The sequence below is a fragment of the Podarcis tiliguerta genome (genome assembly GCF_965153285.1).
Source record: "Podarcis tiliguerta genome assembly, chromosome: 13".
Lineage (NCBI taxonomy): Eukaryota > Metazoa > Chordata > Lepidosauria > Squamata > Lacertidae > Podarcis > Podarcis tiliguerta.
This window is the reverse complement of record NC_139546.1, coordinates 30,153,545-30,172,430: the sequence shown is the minus strand read 5'-3', so window position 1 is coordinate 30,172,430 and position 18,886 is coordinate 30,153,545. Positions and strand designations below refer to the sequence as shown.

Here is an 18,886-nt window from a genome sequence, read left to right as displayed (position 1 = left end):
ATAGCTTTGTAAAAAAGCATTTTGGTTTCCCTGCGAATGTCCCGGTCCTCAAACACTCCAATCAGGAGAAAGCTGCTGAGGGTTGGAGATCCATTGGCTACCCTGGTTTAGCTGGCCAGTTGAAGCTTTCTTCCCAGGGTGTAGATGCTGTCACATGCTGACAGCTTCTCCAAGCTGCAGGTGAGAGCCAAGTGCAGGATGAGGAATAAAGGTGGGCAAACTACCTCAAAAGTAGCATGGTGTGTCCCCCACTAGAGATACTTTTGTTGTTTAGTCGTGTCTGACTCTTCATGACCCCATGGACCAGAGCATACCAGGCACTCCTGTCATCCACTGCCTCCCACAGTTTGGTCAAATTCATGTTAGTAGCTTTGAGAACACACACTAACCATCTCATCCTCTGGCGTATCCTTCTTGTGCCCTCAATCCTTCCCAGCATCAGGGTCTTCTCATGAGGTGGCCAAAGTCTTGGCGCCTCAGCTCCCTCTCCAAGAGAGACGAGATACTGCCCCTCCCCTAACACCCCATACACCCCCAAGAAACGTGGAAGCAGGAGATGTCACAGGTTACCTTAGTGACTGAGGCAATAATTAATGTATATTACTAACTCCTGATTTTAACCCTCCTATAAACCTTTTTCCAGCTCATACTGGTTTAAATTCATTCAGAGTAATTGAATTGAGACCCATTTGTATCCAAATGCACACAGGATTGCAGCTTGTAAGTTTCTCAGCAGAGCTTAATACATCCAATTTTGCACCCTGAGCATGTTTCCTGCAACTCTCTTTTGCCTTAGCTTCTCTTGAATTTAATGTGAATAGAGTAGCATTTAGTAAAAGAGGAATTCATAGCTCCCCATCCAAAGGAGAGCAGAAGAAAACAAGCTATTGTGGTCTCAGGTAACGTGGTGGAAATAAAGCCTTTAATTAAAAACTAGCTTTTAAAAAAACAGATTCTAAGGAAGTGGAATAAAAAACATTGCCCCTTCAGTGGGGGGATAATGTTGGGAAAGTGGAGGGTAGGCAAGCTTTGCAAAGCTGAAAAGCTGGGGCACTGGGGGGGCCAACTTCTTCCATGTAGATGTAAAGTGATTCCAGCCCCTACTCACCAAGTTGCTAAGCAATGTTTTGAGTCAACAACTCTCAGTGGTCAACTTGGCTAGGAAGGGAGACTCATTGTGAGGTCACAATGCCCAGCCTCTCTTAAGGCAGGAATCTGCAGTACCTTGACTACTTTATCATTGAAGAAGGCAGCAGTGATGTCTCCCATCCCATCCCAAACGGTGCGGAAGGCAAAGGTAAGAAGTGTGTGAACCCAACTTTTTTCTCATAGAGTTGAGCAAATGCTGGAGCTTGAGGACAGACCCACTTTCTGTTATTATGCTGGGCAGTAAACAGTGTGTGACCACCAGTGTCTTATTGAAATGGGAAGCAGCAGGGGGTGTCACATCCTGTTTTGGCACTTGAGATGAAAAGACATTGGTGTGTGGCCACCAGTGTCTTACTGAAATGGGAAGCAGCAGGGGGTGTCACATCCTGTTTTGGCACTTGAGATGAAACAGGAATGTGCCACCACCCTTCTGCTGATGGCACTGTGTCTCTCTTACCTGTGTTGTTTGCTTGGCAGTGGCGGTGGCACCTGCAAAGCAGGTGAGATCTCATAAGATTGAGGCAAGATCTTGCTGACACTGGCACAGGGAAGGCAGAAGAGGCAAGGCTGCCTCTTGTACTTCTGCCACCCAAGGCAGGCTCCTCACCCTGCCTCATCAATGGGCCAGGTCTGGGCAGTAGAGCATGGGCACAGAAGCTTCAGGTAAGGAAAGAAGGGGAGCTAGTAAGTAGGCACACTAACTGTTATACAGTTTCTTTTTAGGAAAGTGCCTCTAGGTAAAGGTAAAGGGACCCCTGACCATTAGGTCCAGTCGTGACCGACTCTGGGGTTGCGGTGCTCATCTCACTTTATTGGCCGAGGGAGCCAGCATACAGCTTCTGGGTCATGTGGCCAGCATGACTAAGCTGCTTCTGGCGAACCAGAGCAGCGCACAGAAACGCTGTTTACCTTTCCACCGGAGCGGTACCTATTCATTTACTTTCACTTTGATGTGCTTTTGAACTGCTAGGTTGGCAGGAGCAGGGACCGAGCAACGGGAGCTCACCCCATCACGGTGATTCGAACCGCCAACCTTCTGATCAGCAAGCCCTAGGCTCTGTGGTTTAACCCACAGCGCCACCCGCATCCCTCAAAAAAAGTGCCTCTGGATGGCCCCTAATAGAAGATGTGATAGAAGAATTTTAGTAAGAACATAAGAGGCTGCTGGATCAGGCCAATGAGCCACCTAGTCTAGCATCGTGTTCTCACAGAGGCCAATCAGATGTTTGTGGGAAACCCACAAATCAGGATTTGAGCAAATGTACCAATACTTTATCATAGCAGTTTCAGCACTGAGGATCCACTTTCTCAACTCTGTTGTCTCCTTTCATACTTTCTGTCTTGGATGGAGCCTTGAAACTCCATACTTAGCACTCCTTCCCACTGGCTTGCACTAAAGACCAGTCTGTCGTGTCTTTTTTTTAAAAAAGCGTGTTAATTATGCCAATATGCTTTTGACCCCAAAGTACACAGGGAAAATGTTTTAAAATTTGTTCCAGTTTAAGTGCCTAAAGCAGGTGTGGGGTACATTCAGCCCTCCCAATGTTGCTGGTAAACTTCCATCAGGCCCAACAAGCATGACCAATGGCCAGGTATGATGGAAGTTACAATTCAGCAACATCTGGAGGGGCAAATGTCTCCACATCTGGCCTAAAGTGATGGCTGGAGCAGATGAAGATTTGGTGGTATGGCAGTACGTGCTTTTATGTATCTACTCAGAAGTAAATCCTATTAAGTTCAATAATGCTTACTTCCAGGTTTGCAGCCTTAGTGCGTTGACTACTATGCATCATCACATGATTCAGCAGAATTTGTCTCCAGCAGAGTTATATAACTATTGAGTTATATCCTTACAAAAACCGAATACTTATTGTAAAGCATGCCTATACAGAATACTTTGTGTGACTGCAGCCATATCACTCTACATAGAATATGTCACAGGAGTCCAGGGCATTAGCATTTCAATACAAAACATTTCCACTACTACTACTTCCTTGCTTCTACTCTACTGTTGCCTAGATTCTATTTCCTCCCCTTAGTGTTGCATTAATCTATATCATTGAGCCTGCATATGATAACTATACCCTCTTCCATTAAGGAGCAGCAAAGAGTCATGGTCAGATCAGGCAAACAGGTTGTTTCTGACTCTCTTGCACATGGTACCACAATGAGTAGTCCTGTGGGGAGGAAGAAATAATAGAATTGTAGAGTAATTGTGTACCCAGTAATTATTTCAAATCACTGTGAGCAATGTGGATTTCCAGGGGCCTTTTGCACAATTAGTAAACAAGTGATTCAAAGCTTACATAAAAGACCATAGTACTATTCAGTGCATTGGAGAAGTAGGGGTAGGCAGAGCTACAATGGTCCAGTCTAGGAAATTCTCCCTTGAGGACAATGCAGGGCAGGGTCGATGTATCTAAACAATCAATGTTCTTTGAAGGGAGGGTGCTGGATCACAAAGAAGATGGAAACGGGGGCTTCTGTTTCATGGCAATAGGATTTGCCTTCAAAATGGAAATGGATGGTTTTTCTTTGCTCTTATTGTTGCTGCTGCTTCAAATTGAATGCAAGGCACATATTATGTGCAGCATGAGAGAACCTCTCTATGTCCCACATGAGTATAATCAGGGAGGTGATTTCATCATTGGAGAGATTACTTCTCAGTTCTTCTTATTGTTTGAACCCATTTCCTTCATGGAGCACCCAAGGACAAAGCTTATTGATCAAATCCTGTAAGGAAATACTTTTATTTCTATGGCATAAAATTAGGCAATGTAGTAACGAGTGGTCCTTGTGATCTCTATATACTGGTTTCAGGTCAAAGCCAGCTCTTGACCATGCTGCAGTTGTGGAGAATGTATGAGGTATTAAAATTACAGCACAGAAAATACAGGATGGCAGAGAACTGTGGTTTGTTTTACAGTATATAACTCCTGGTCAAAGTCGAGCCAAATTAAAACAAATGATGAAAGCATCCACAACTGCTGTCTTTTGAAACCTCTATACTGTTGACCACAGGAGCTCTTCCTTCATTTGAATGGCATCACATGTTCCTAGTCATTAGTTTGTTGCTGATGTGGAATATTTATTAACCTTCTAATTTTCTAAATGTTGACAAAGAACCCGGTCAACACAAAAGGGCTAGCGTAACTGAGGGTGCAGCAATAAAGGGTAAAAGAACACTGTCAAACAGTTGGTCAGTTGTGTATTTTTGAAAGTATTATGTGGATGGCATGTGTGCAAAGTTTTATTTAATGTGTGCGAGTTATGAAAATGTGTGCATATATGCGAATGGACACAGAAAGGTATTCAAGCGAACAACAACCCATATACATCCAGAATTGTATATGGTTCCTGTGTGTTTTAACTTAAAAAAAATAACGCTAGTGATGTATGAATGTGACAGATGATAGGTGTGGGGTTATGTAGCTCTGCTACATAAATACCCTAACTGTGATGATGCTATACAGTGTCATACCATGAAACTGGTTTTCAAAAAGTAGTCATAAAGACTTGCAAATTGTTTGGGACATTCATAATAGGTATTTAATGCTTCATATAAATTCTTCTTCTTCTTCTTCTTCTTCTTCTTCTTCTTCTTCTTCTTCTTCTTCTTCTTCTTCTTCTTCTTTTTCTTCTTCTTCTCCTCTTGCTTATTTTAGAGCAGTGCCAAAAAACTATCAACACGTCTTGGCTTTCCTATTTGCCGTGAAGGAGGTAAATGATAACCCCAAAGTTTTACCAAATGTCAGCCTGGGATTCCATATTTATGACAGCTACTTCAATGCAAAAATGACTTATCAGAACACCTTGAATGTTCTCTTTAACTTGAAAAAGACCATACCTAACTACAGCTGTGCCACTGAGAAGAATTTGATAGCTGTTATTGGGGGACTTGATTCTGAAACCTCTCTCCATATAGCCAACTTCTTAAGCATCTACAAGATTCCACAGGTAGGATACACTTGTTAGTGTCATGGCGGGAAGAGTAACTGTGTCACATAATTAGCACACATGTCATCATTTCCATGTGCAAATTATTATTTTTTGGGTAGAGAGACACAGATACAAATTTGAATGGCAAAAAATATACAAGCCTTGTTTGTTTTCCAAGAAAAATACATATTTAAAAAGGACATCTATGCAGCATGCAGAATCTTCTCAGTTTCAGTATATCGATAAGTTATAAGTTCTAACACTTTATAGAAAATGCCCCCTGAAAATGAATAATATTTGCCAACCTTTTAAAAGTATAGGAGGAGTTGGTCCTATGATATTCTGTGTGGAAAAAAAGTTCTCCATTGTGCTCTGGAGACAGGGTTTAAAGAATTAAAGGCTTTAGGTTCCTTCAACTAAGTAGGGTTCCTATGATTTAGTGCTTTAAAATGTAAAACTAGCACTGCATCTCTCTCTCTCTCTCTCTCTCTCTCTCTCTCTCTCTCACACACACACACACACACACAGAGAGAGAGAGAGAGAGAGAGAGAGAAAACAGCTGCTTAAACTCCAGACATTCCATTCAATTTCTATGCCCCTTCCCCAACAATCAGCATTCCACAGTCAATGAACACATTGTATCCTAACTGGGCTGTTTTAGGAGGGATACATTCTGGGGAATGTAACTGAGCCGGTTTTGGCCAGGGAGGGAGGGGTATAAATAAAAATTATTATTATTAATTATTATCCCATGTGATTTATAATGTTCTTCATTTTGCTTAGGTCACCTACTGCTTTTTTGCTCCATTGATGAATGATAAAACCGAGTTCCCTTTTGTCTATCAGATGGTTCCCAATGAAGCGCAGCAATACAATGGAATTGTCCATCTATTTCTGCATTTCCAGTGGAAATGGATTGGGATCATTGCACTGGATGATGAAAAAGGAGACAGGTTTGTGCAGAACCTACTGCCGCTGCTTTCACAGAATGGCATGTGTTCTGCCTTCATTGATAGACTTCCATTCATCACTTCCACGGATAACATGATAGAAATTTTTTATTTGTCGAGACCTAGAGAGAGCATGGCCCTTTTCCTAACCAACACCAAAGTCAATGTATTTGTCTTAAATGCTGATACTTTTACCATATTAATGCTGAAATGGTTTCTATACCTGGCACAAACAGAAGACTTGACAGAGGCAGTAATGGGTAAGGTATGGGTTATGACAGCCCAGTGGGAATTCTCATCACATATATATTACAGGAATTTGGATATCGACTTTTTCCATGGAGCTTTGTCATTTACACTGAACTCCAATGAAGTGTTTGGCTTCCAAAATTTCCTTCAAGTTCTAAATTTTCATTGGCCGAAAGGAGATGGCTTCATTAGGGTCTTCTGGGAACAGGCATTTGGCTGTTTGTGGCCAGGTACCAAACTGGGTAAGGAGCTCATTGACATATGTACTGGGGAGGAGAAACTGGAGAGCCTTCCTGGGATATTTTTTGAAATGAGTATGACTGCCCAAAGCTACAGTATCTACAATGCTGTCCATGCCATAGCACAAGCTCTACATGCCAGGTACTCGGCCATAGAGAATCATAGGACAGTGACAGGGGATAGAGGCAGTCTGGAGCCTCCCCACCAGCAACCTTGGCAGGTAACAGCTTGCATATCATGAGCCGGTGAATGTTATAAAGCTCAAGGGTGTGAGGGTTCGCCTAGGGAGGGTTATCCCCAGAACATTGCTTCTTCCTTGAACCTTTGTAATGTTTATGACCTTCGTTTGATCATCTCACCTTTTAAGGTAGACTAGAATTAACCTAGGGGATGTGGGTGGCGCTGTGGTCTAAACCACAGAGCCTAGGGCTTGCCGATCAGAATGTTGGCAGTTCGAATCCCCGCGACGGGGTGAGCTCCCGTTGCTCGGTCCCAGCTCCTGCCCAACTAGGAGTTCAAAAGCATGTCAAAGTGCAAGTAGATAAATACTTGGCGGGAAGATAAACGGTGTTTCCGTGTGTTACTCTGGTTCGCCAGAAGTGGCTTAGCCATGCTGGCCACATGACCCGGAAGCTATCTGCAGACAAACACCGGCTCCTTTGGCCTATAGAATGAGATGAGCACCACAACCCCAGAGTCGTTCGCGACTGGACTTAACGGTCAGGAGTCCCTTTACCTTTACTAGAATTAACCTCATCTTGCACACAGGAGACTATTATTTATTTATTATATTTATTAGTCTCGTTTTCTGAGATTTGCCTCTTTCAATCCAGCTTCACCCTTTTCTGAGGAGCATCTCATTCAACAACAGTGCTGGGGACACCATTTATTTTAATGAGAAAAACGAACTAGTTGCTGGATTTGATATTACCAACTGGATTACTTTCCCAAACAAATCCTTCATAAGAGTGAAATTGGGAAGGATGGATCCACACGCTTCACCAGGCACCGAGTTCACCATTAATGAAAGCATCATCACATGGCACAAGAATTTTAATCAGGTGGGATCTGGTTGCATGTAATAGAATCAAAAGGCATACTGAGAAGAGCCCCTCCAACCCCAGTTTCTCCCCTTCAGTTTCTCCCTTCTTCTTCTTTGTTGGGGCCTGCCAATCTACCTGGTCCTGAGAGCACCGCGGTGTGCTTCTCTCATCATTTCCCTTCCCACCTTCCAAACCACCTCACACAAACACACACAAGTAACGCTGGGTGTGACAGAAGCAGAGGTGATCTAGTCATTGAACCCTTCAATGAACTCCTCATCAAACCATTCAGACCATCTTGGACCCTATGAGTAGCAGGGGAAGCTCTATTGGTGGTTCAACCACTGGGTGTTGACCCGTGAAAGAGCTTTCTTGCTAGTGGTTTCCCATTTGTGGAATATCCTTCCTGGTGTGTTGTATCTGTCTCCCTCATTTAGTGGCATCCAGGAAGAATTGAAACAACAACAACAATTTATTACTTATACCCCACCCATCTGGCTGGGCTCCCCCAACCAACCAACCAACCAACCAACAGTCCAGTTCACCCAGGCATTTGCTGGTTTTCAGCAAGCTTGAAATTGTCAGCTGTGGGGGTTTATGACTATTCTTAGATGTTTCTAAATGGTTGGGAGTATTATGGTTGGGGAATTTGTGCCTCCACAGCATGCGTCCCCTGCCCCTAATCTCTCTTCTGATTCTAGGATGTGTTACCAACCCTGCAGTGAATTTTCCTTTTGTTTTCTTTATCTTACACCCAATTATGATAGGCTGTGCACATGTTGCCACCTTAAGGCACAGCTAGGTCAATCTTCTTAATTTAGCTAGAAGCTGGTTTGGAGGAAAACATATCAAAATGCAGTATTTTGTAAGAAATGACATGATAAATATGGATTATAGCTAACATGTGTACACTGTTTTCCAAACCAGCTTGGGAGTACCCTGGATGCAAAGTAAAAGGGAGTATGCACACAGCCAAAGTAATTACCTACGTTCTTCCTGGAGGGCAGTGCTAAGTGCAAATTTCAAAGAATAGCTGTGTATCTGTTCACATATTCTTTCAGAAAGTGCAAAGTTGATAAATGTGGCTTTAAATGCGTATTGAATCTAATTCCCCCCCATTCATATTTATGAACCACGTCACTGCTTTCTGCCTACAAAATTCTCTTCTTTGGTTATGTAGTCATTTGAAGTCAGCATCCTGTTACTCAAAGATGAATAGAGCCAGTTAGAAGAAAACTGAGCCATATTACTTTCATTTTATATGGCTAGGCCCTGCCACTTGCTGTGTGTAATGACAACTGCTATCCAGGCTACAGCAGAAAAAGGAAGGAGGACAAGCCGTTTTGCTGCTATGATTGTGCTCCATGTCCAGAAGGGAAGATTTCAGACCAGAGTGGTAGGAGACAAAATGGTTGATTATACATATGAGAAAGTGGAGTGGGGCTTGGGAAAGACCAAGAGAAAACATACTTGAAAAAGTCCCTCTTAATCTCTGCTGCCACTATTCTCTCATGCAAGGGAGATATTTCTTCTATGAATCCCTTTTTGGTATTATTTTGCCTTGATTTGACATTACAAATTTTGGTATATTTGTACTATGAAATACTTAAAAATTCTGCTTCATTGACATCACTTCAGAACTTAATTGGACTAAGAGGGCACTTGATAGTGAAAGTAAATTTTCAGCCAGAGAGGACTAGCACTACTGAAACGTGTTCCTTTTACGTAAGCACCAAGTGTAGGTCTATACATTGCATTATACATAGGAAAATATGCAGCAGAGGAAGGCTGCCCATGCAACTCTGATTACCATCCAGTATGTTTAAAAGAGTGAAAAATGATTTCCCCCCTTCTTGCAGATATGAATGACTGTGTCACATGTCCAGAACATCTGTATCCAAAGAGGGACAGGACTCAATGCCTTCCTAAGATTCTAAACTTTCTGTCTTATGATGAACCTTTGGGGATTATTTTAGCTTTCTTGGCACTGTTTTTGTCTCTGATCACGACAGTGGTGCTTGGAATCTTCATTAGGTTCCAGAACACCCCTATTGTCAAAGCCAACAATAGGAATCTCACCTACTCTCTGCTCATTTCTCTCCTGCTCTGTTTTCTCTGCTCCTTACTGTTCATAGGCCAACCTCAGACACTGACCTGCCTCCTACGGCAAACAGCTTTTGGCCTCATTTTCTCTGTGGCAATTTCTTCTGTGTTGGCCAAAACCATCACTGTGGTTCTCGCATTCATGGCTAGTAAGCCAGGAGGCAGAACGAGGAAATGGCTAGGGAAAAAACTGGCGAACTCAGTTGTTCTTTCTTGTTCTATTTTTCAAGCGGGGATTTGTATGCTGTGGTTAGTCACAGCTCCTCCGTCTACATATTTGGACATGCACTCTCTATTTGAAGAAATTGTAGTGGAATGCAATGAAGGGTCTGTGACTATGTTTTACTGTGTTCTGGGCTACTTGGGATTAATGGCACTAGTAACCTTTGTTGTGGCTTTCTTTGCAAGGAAGTTGCCCAACGCATTTAACGAAGCCAAATTCATCACTTTTAGTATGCTGTTATTTTGCAGTGTTTGGGTGACCTTTGTGCCAACCTACCTGAGCACCAAGGGAAAATACATGGTATCTGTGGAGATCTTTTCTATCCTGGCTTCCAGTGCAGGATTACTGGGTTGTATTTTCTTTCCAAAATGCTATATAATTATTCTGAGGCCCAAGCTGAATAGCAAGGATCAAATGTTAGTAAGAAATAAGTAAGCATGTCTATAATGGTCTAAGCAGAAGTCCTGCTGTTTATTGTTTTAAGCCCCAATAGTGGAGCAGAATGATGCTGCATTTATAAACGATATTTTAATTGTGACAGAGGTAGCAACTGCAGAAAACTGAAAACAATGCCCGAGTTGAAAACTTATTATTTAGTGTGCAGTCCTATGATTGTCTACTCAAATATAAATTCAAGGGAGCACAATGATGCTTATAGCCAGGTAAATGGTTTTGACAACCCTATAATTTGATGCATTTCTATCATGACAATGTCACTGAGGAAAGGTTTTTAGTAAATTGTTTCAATGGCATGCTCATTTTTAAAATCTGTATATGTATGCTTATTTCTGGTTTTAAAAAACATCATAATGCAAAAATGTCGATAATAAAATTTCATGCCTTTTTTTGCAGGGAAACTGTTCAATAGACAATTGTTATCTTTGGCCAACAAAAGAGTTGAGCTAGATGGTTCAACTCTAAATGCATTTGTAATATAGGATTCATTGCTATTTATTTATTTAAATAATATATCTGCTGTCTTTCGGAATAAAATAAAATTTCTGTTGCCAGCTTTGTTGTGGCTTCATTTGCTGGGAAATTTTCCTGCACATTTAAATAATCAATCACTTTAAGCATGTTGGTATTTTGGATATGTGGGTCTCTTTGGTTGCAACTTAAATGAGTGCAATGAGTGTCAGACAATTCTGGGTTTCTGGGGATTTTCCTGTTGTTATTCTGTCTCTCACAGCTACAATAAACCTACCATTAAAATTATGGACTGGTCATTTTTTCGTCAGAGCGCAAAAGGGTAAATTTAGCAGGGGATCAAATACTTTCCCCCCTCACTGTATAGTGGTAAAGCAAAAGAATATGATAGAAGGGGGACAACTTATAGAAATTTATTAAAACAAGAGGGAGGAGAGAATAATTTAAAAGAATTTACAGAATCATCAGAAAAATTAACAACATGGATACAGTATCATTATTTGAATGAAATATTTAAGAAGGATACAAGGGTTTGGGGAACAGATATCACAACTGAGAGAGACCTGTTGAAATGTATTGTAATGTAAAAGGGCTGTCTAAAATGTATAAAATATTATTGGAATGGGAGACAAAGGATGAGCAAGTAAAATCCTCAATGATACATTGGGCAATAGATGTTGGTCATAATACAGACATGGAAGCATGGGAACAATTGTGGAAAATGGATATAAAATTTAGAGCATGTTATGGTCTAAGAGAAAATATAAGAAAATGATATATTGATTGTATCTAATACTGAGTAAATTGACAAAAATGAATAAATCTAAATCAAATAAGTGTTGGAAATGTAAAAAGAAAGAGGGTTCTTTTTATCATATGTGGTGGTCTTAAGGTAAGGTTAAAGCTTACTAGGAAATGATATAAAATGAATTGAAAAGGATGTTTAAAATAATGTTTGTACAAAAACCAGAAGTTTCCTTATGAAAATTATAGGGACAGAACAACCCAAACTGTACGGAAACTGATTCATGTATGCTACTACAGCGGCAATAATTTTACTTGCCGAAAAATGGAAAGAGGTAGAAGTCCCAGCAAAGGAAGAATGGATACAAAAACTTATGGAATATGCAGAAATAGTGAAACTTACCAGAAAAATAAGAAATCAATTCTTTTATAAAAGAATGGAAATGGTTTATTGAATATAAAGAAAAATTGTAAACAAATAAGAACATTGGCAGGATTATTGTAATAACCTAGAGTTTCATAAGAGTAAATATTTGTAGCAGATGAATAAATGAACAAATTAAGTTAATATGGATATGGAGAAGATATTTTTTAAAAATTAAGGAACTGCAGAAAGAGGGGCAAGGAAGTCAAGTTTTGAAATGTTAATGAATTTTGTTAAACATATAGACGCCTTTTTGTTAGGTATCTCAAATCAAGAGCTACCAAAAGAAAAATGGACATTATTTATGTGTGCTACAACAGTGGCAAGAATCTTGATTGCACAATACAGGAAGATGGAAGAAGATCAAAGGAACAATGGCAAGAAAAACTGATGAACTATGCAGAATTGGCTAAACTAACAGACAAATTATGAGAGAAAGGCGAAAAGGACTTCCAAAAACTCTGGGAACCACTCACAGTTTATTTGCAGAAACAACAGAATGGACTAGATTCATTGGCAGGATTTGAATAACACAATTTCATTTGAATAATAGATATTTTAGAGAAATGATAAGGGATTTTATTTTTGTGCAGGAAAAGCAGAATACAATAAATAAAATTAAATAACTCAGCAGAGGATTCAATAAATATTCATATAAAAATAAAAAATGAAATGTTAAAATGATTGTAAAATTATTGAAATGTATAAACCTGAAAATCATAAATGATTTTTTTTTAAAAAAAGAACTATGTATCATAAAAAATGCTTTGGAAGGGGCATGTAAGAGTGACACTGTTTTGTCTCTGGGGCTTTGCTGCAGAGATGCACAGAACTTTCAGTTGATTAATCCCTAGGAACCATTCTTACACTTTATATCCCCTTGCTCACATCCCCTTAGCACTTCTAGTTCTGCTTGTACCCAGCAGGGCACACAGCTTATGCTTGCACAACGACAGGTTGCTTCCTTCAAACCTCAAAGAAACAGGAAGCTAAATGTAAGTACATGAATATGGACATTCTGTTTGCTGCCCTGATTGATGAATGGTAGATGAAAGGACAATTGAAGGAGTGGATGGATGGAAAAAGTGATAAATATCATGGTTATATGGCAAGTTAAGATTCAGGGGAGACTTTTCAGCATCCAGCTGGAAAATATTTGTAAGGAAAAACATGTTAAACTTATCAAATCTCTCTCTCTCTCTCTCTCTCTCTCTCTCTCTCTCTCTCTCTCTCTCCCCCACCTCTCCATCTCCCCCTCTTCCTCCCCTCTCATTCTCTGGTTTCCTTTGCCTCAGTATTTTATTTTATTTCTGTATGTGTCTGTTTCTGATCCCCCCTTCCCAAAAGAAACTCCCTCACTTCTAAATCAAACCAGATTCACACTATACAATAAGGTAGGGTGTGGATCTAATCGCTTTGTTATCCCCCCCCCCCCCATCATGCACTTTGATCTTCTGCTGACCTAAGTGCACTAAGCTGACATTGTATTTTTACTCTTTTTCTCTTTCTGAGTGCCTGTTCTCAGAAGGCATGTTATTTGTGGGGTTTGCAAACTACAACCAAAGAGACAGCATGCTCCATGTGACATCTACCATGCAATTTCCTTTCATGCCTCAGCATAGCCTCATGTATTGTGTAAATATTGTGGGGATTGTAATGGTTAGCAAGACGTACTTCTGCTAAGCACGTTTTCCTTTCTTAGGCATCCTGAGCCATTTCTGTCCAGCTCTCCATGGTTGATATTTGCCAAATGACTATTGGTGAGATTTCTGATCCAGCAGAAACCAGTCATTTAAATCTACTGAAATCACAAGGTTTAAAACAGTCACAGCTAAATGGGACTGTGGTTATAGTGAGCCTTGAATGCAACTATTTTGTGAAATTTTTGTTCATCTTAGTTATTGCCTTAATATGGATTTTTCTCATGGGTCACTAAGGCTACCTTTGCTTACTGTATAACTTTAGTTGGATCCTGGCTATGGTGTCTTACATACCCATCCGGGTAATCTTACACTTTAAAATGTATGGGATTTTGGGTTTTTTGTGCTCAGGCAGCTATGGTTCCGGCTGGGGCTCTGATGCAGGCGATCTGGGCTCTGGTGTGGGTGACCCTGGCTTTGGTGGCGGCGGATGGGCTATCAGGTGTTTGGATTTTTACCTCTGGAAATATGGCGAGCCCAAATTAGTTTTGCTCTGAGAAGACCTGTTGAGATGTGTGGGATGACTAAATTAGGTGAATTGAGTTCAGTGAGTCTGCTTTGAGTAAACCTTAGTAGGATATATCCCATGTGGAGTCCAACTAATGTTGATATGCAGCCTGTCATTGATCTCATTGATTTAACAACATATTAGATAGAACCAGTGTTTAATAGAAAATATAGATATATCATCCTTAAGATAAGAGGCAGGTAGTTGGAAAGAGAGACAGAGAGTGGGTGCATATGAACAGTGATGGTGGGTCAGAGCAGTGATGTCTGCAGCTCAGCATAGTTTGGGGCAAACAAGCTTGATGCAGATGAGAAATGCACACAGACGCTATGAAAGGCATGGCTATTCCCTCTTGTTTCATTCTGGCAGTCAGATCTATACTGCTTCTGAATATAAAGCAAATCATTCCTAGTTTTAAGGAAAATACTCATTTGAGGGATTAATGGAGCAATTTACCAGGGAATAAGCCCTATTGACATACTTCTGAGTAGATGTGGTTAGGGTTTTCAGGCTGCTCTACACAAAGTGGAGATTTCAGAAGGAAGGGATATGTGAAAATTGAGGGTCAAACTGTTTGTTACATTGCTGTGATGTTAAGTGTAGGGATTTTTGTTTTTATTTTACACAAACGGTCAGCATGCTGCGCTCTCTACGTTACAGTTGTCCCTAAAAATATCATTAAGTTGGAATATGTCTCCAGACCTTCCAAGTGTCACTTTTTTTCCAGGGACAGTCCTGGATTTACAGAAGCTGTCCCAGTTTCTGATTTGATCCTAAGGTAAAGGTAAAGGTACCCCTGCCCGTACGGGCCAGTCTTGACAGACTCTAGGGTTGTGCGCCCATCTCACTCAAAGAGGCCAAGGGCCAGCACTGTCCGAAGACACTTCCGGGTCACGTGGCCAGCGTGACATCGCTGCTCTGGTGAGCCAGAGCCACACACGGAACGCCGTTTACCTTCCCGCTAGTAAGCGGTTCCCTATTTATCTACTTGCACCCGAGAGTGCTTTCGAACTGCTAGGTTGGCAGGCGCTGGGACCGAACAACGGGAGCGCACCCCGCCGCGGGGATTCGAACCGCCGACCTCTTGATCGGCAAGCCCTAGGCGCTGAGGCTTTAACCCACAGCGCCACCCACGTCCGTGATTTGATCCTGGAATGTCCCAATTTTCCTTAAGACACTCCTGTTTTTATTGGAGAAATGTTGGAGGGCTTGGAGTTATGCAACCACCAATCAACGAGATAAGGAACTATACAACCTTTAGAAGACATCTGAAGGAAGCCCTGTATAAGGAAGTTAAAAAAAAAATGTTTACTGTTCTATTATATTTTTATATATGAAGGAAGCAGTCCAGAGTGGCTGGGGCAACCCAGTCAGATGGGCGTAGTATAAATATTATTATTATTAAACAGGATGTCACTATTTTCAGTGGAGAAATGTTGGAAGATATGTGTCTCTGAATACCAGTTGTTGAAGAATATGAGTGGTACAAAGGTATTGTGCTTGTGACCTGCATGTGGACTTCCTATAGGTATTGGGTTGGTCATTGCTAGATATGCCTTTGTTCTGCTCCAACAAACCTGTTCTTTTAAGTATTAGATGGAAACATTTTCTTGCAATAGCAAAATTTTTATAATGGTCTCTCTTATTCCCCCAACAGATTGCAAAGACATGTCTAATGTAACCATCGTAAGAGATTTCCTGCTTCTGGGATTTTCAGAGCAAAGGGAACTCCAGATCTTACACCTTGCAGTCTTCACAGCAATGTACATGGCAATTCTCATTGGAAACTTCCTCATCATCATTCTGGTAGCTAGAACTACACACCTTCAGACCCCAATGTATTTCTTCCTTGTCAACTTATCAGTTGTTGACCTTGGATCCACAACCGTCACCATTCCCAGATCAATAGCTAATGCCCTGATGAACACAACACGTATTTCTTATTCTGAATGTGTTGCACAAATGCTATTGTTTGTCGTCTTCATGTCATCAGATATTTTCCTCCTTGCTGTCATGGCCTATGACCGGTATGTGGCCATCTGTCACCCACTGCACTATACCTCTGTGATGAAGTGGGGAAGGTGTATTCAGCTGGCAGGTGGGGCATGGGCAGCAGGCTTCCTAAATGCTGCTTTGCACACAGGTACCATTTTTTCACTGCCCTTCTGCTCTAACATCATCACTCAGTTCTTCTGTGAAATCCCACACCTGATGAAGATCTCATGTGCTAATTCTTACTTGAATGAAATGTGGCCCCTTCTCTTTAGTTCAGCCTTAGGTCTTGGCTGCTTTGTGCTCATTGTCACATCCTATGTTCAGATCTTTACTGCAGTGCTGAGAATGTCCTCAAAAGCAAGTAGACAGAAAGCCTTCTCTACTTGCATTCCCCACCTCACTGTTGTCTCTCTCTTACTTAGTACAAGTCTCTTTGCCTATGTCATGCCAACCTCCAGCCCTTCATTTAATCTGGATGAAGTGCTTGTTGTGATATATTCAGTGGTTCCTCCAATGATGAACCTGTTAATTTACAGCATGAGGAATAAGGATGTCAAAACTGCCCTGAGGAAGCTGTTTTACCAGACACTTCCAAACAATAAATCAGTTTCATAGTTTAAAAACCACCACCACCACTGCCACATGTGATTTGAGGTGTTTGCCATTTCTACCCCTGCTTAAAATATCAAGGAAATGGAAATTTAAGGCACCTTAATGTTCACACCATTTAAGCAGGGAATACTTTCTCAAGGGTTGTCTATTATGCTTGCTTGCAACCTTGGTTCCATGCATCCATACTTTGCCCTGGCTTTTGGGATGGGGAGGAGGCATTCAACAGGTGCAGCAGCTTCCTCAGTCACATGCTTCATGTAGCCATGATGAATTTTTGCCTGAACACATCTGTTTAAGGCACTTTGCTTCCCTGCCACAATCACAATTTGTAGGGAATCTCCAGGCAAGAATTCTACAGGTTAGCCGCTTTCCCAATCCCTTCCTACAGATGTAGATGATGAATTTCTGTCTGAGACATCTGTACAAGGCACATTTCTTCCATCAAATACCACCTACTATAGTAAATGTCTGGGCAGACAGTCAATAGGTTTATCCTGAAAATGTCCATACTGCAAGCAAGCAAGCAAGCAAGCAAGCAAGCAAGCAAACAAACAGGAACAGTTGAAGCCATCTGGGAAGGAGGTGAAGATAGTCTGGCATGGATGAACTGGGGATTTTAAATCTTTGGGCTAAAGCAAATGACACTAATCAGGAGACTATTTTTCACATAGCTAATACTAGTATACGGGCAGCACACACAACAGTCTCTTGTGAATAAAGAAAACATCAGGCTGGACACGAGTTGGTTGCCATTCGGGGCAGTATGCCAGACAGTTTCTTGCAGCAAAATAAAGTATTGAGCTGGATGCAAAGCTATGGTGCCCCAGAGGAGACAGTCTCCTGTTTGACAGAATTGAAAAAGACTGTGCCGTTGAAACAGATTCCCCCCCCCCCAACTGGTGTTCTGCTTTCAGATTTATATTTCTATTTTCTAACATTGCTTGCTTGGGGGTTTCAGAGCTGCCTTTGGCTGTATCTGCAACAGGATTGTAGTGCACCTCTTTTTATCTTTATTCGTGAAGTTTATGCTATATTGTATATTGAGTACAATGTAATACCTTTATATAGTCAAAATGCAGTTTTTAAACCAGCTATATCCTCTTCTATCTTCTGTGTGCTAGAAATCTGGCTGCATGACTTACATATAGCAGACCTGCTCTGCACACAATTTGTGGCCTACCAAACTGAACTCTGCCCACCAGCCAGAGATGTGAGAAACCTCCATTTTATGCTGGGTCTTAGTCAGTGGTGGGGAATGACATAGTATGGCACAGCATTTGGCTAGTTGGCTGGATTTGTCTGCGGGGTTTCAGAGCTGCCTTTGGCTGCAGTGCCTAAAGTTGAACCAAATCAGAGTTAAGTGTGAGTTTTTAATTGTCTTTTTAAAGAGGTTCATCTATCATTTACATAATAAACACAAGAAAGGAAAAAAGGAGCCTTCCACTGAGAACAGCCCCAGTGCTTTTCAGATATCAATATTTCTCTTTCAAATACAAATACCTTCCAAAATGTTTTCATGACTGGTGGGCTATAGCCATGTCCCTTTGAAGTCAAATAGAAAATAAAGCAGAAACATGTTTTAAAAAACGTTTCTGATTCGTGTTATTTCTTTGGTTTTCAACCTTGTGAGTGAATCTTTTCCATTAATATCAAGTCCCGCACCGGTATAATGGTGTATAATTTTCATGGTCAAGGAGCATCTCATCTGCCCACACACCCACAAAAAATTCTTGGCACTTTTAGCATTCAGAAATTTATTGTGGCATAAGCTTGCATGAAGTGTCAACCTCTGTGGGGAGATATACAGGATGGGTGGGAACTGATTTTAAGTGGGACTCTTCCATATGCTGGACATGTAGTGTATGCATGCTGCAATTATATGGTTATCCACAATTTGAGGGATTATGCCTACTAACGGTGATGTTTTGCCTATCAATGCTTCCCTAATGGTGAAGGGATTTCCCCAATGCCTAGCAAGGATTCTTAGGAGCTGTCATTGCATCAGCCTCTGCAACAATGTTACTGTTGCATTAATTACTTAAGCATTGCAGTTCCCCTGCCCCAATTCCATATGGGTATG

General features: G+C 41.2%; 1 protein-coding gene across 3 annotated transcripts; it reads left to right on the top strand.

The window, feature by feature from the left end:
* Window positions 1-1,509: 1,509 nt before the first annotated feature.
* Window positions 1,510-18,384, top strand: LOC310663320 (vomeronasal type-2 receptor 26-like). Of its 3 annotated transcripts, XM_083411074.1 has the most exons (7): window positions 1,510-1,649; window positions 4,815-5,106; window positions 5,872-6,747; window positions 7,361-7,588; window positions 8,840-8,966; window positions 12,918-12,986; window positions 15,857-18,384. In XM_083411074.1, the coding sequence occupies exons 1-7, from the start codon at window positions 1,564-1,566 to the stop codon at window positions 16,807-16,809; spliced, it is 2,631 nt and encodes an 876-aa protein (XP_083267200.1). In that variant the 5' UTR covers window positions 1,510-1,563; the 3' UTR covers window positions 16,810-18,384. The 3 variants fall into 3 exon arrangements, with proteins under 3 accessions (XP_083267200.1, XP_083267201.1, XP_083267202.1); XM_083411075.1 differs by lacking the exon at window positions 12,918-12,986; XM_083411076.1 differs by lacking the exons at window positions 12,918-12,986; window positions 15,857-18,384 and adding an exon at window positions 9,430-10,742.
* The last annotated feature ends 502 nt before the right edge of the window (window positions 18,385-18,886 follow it).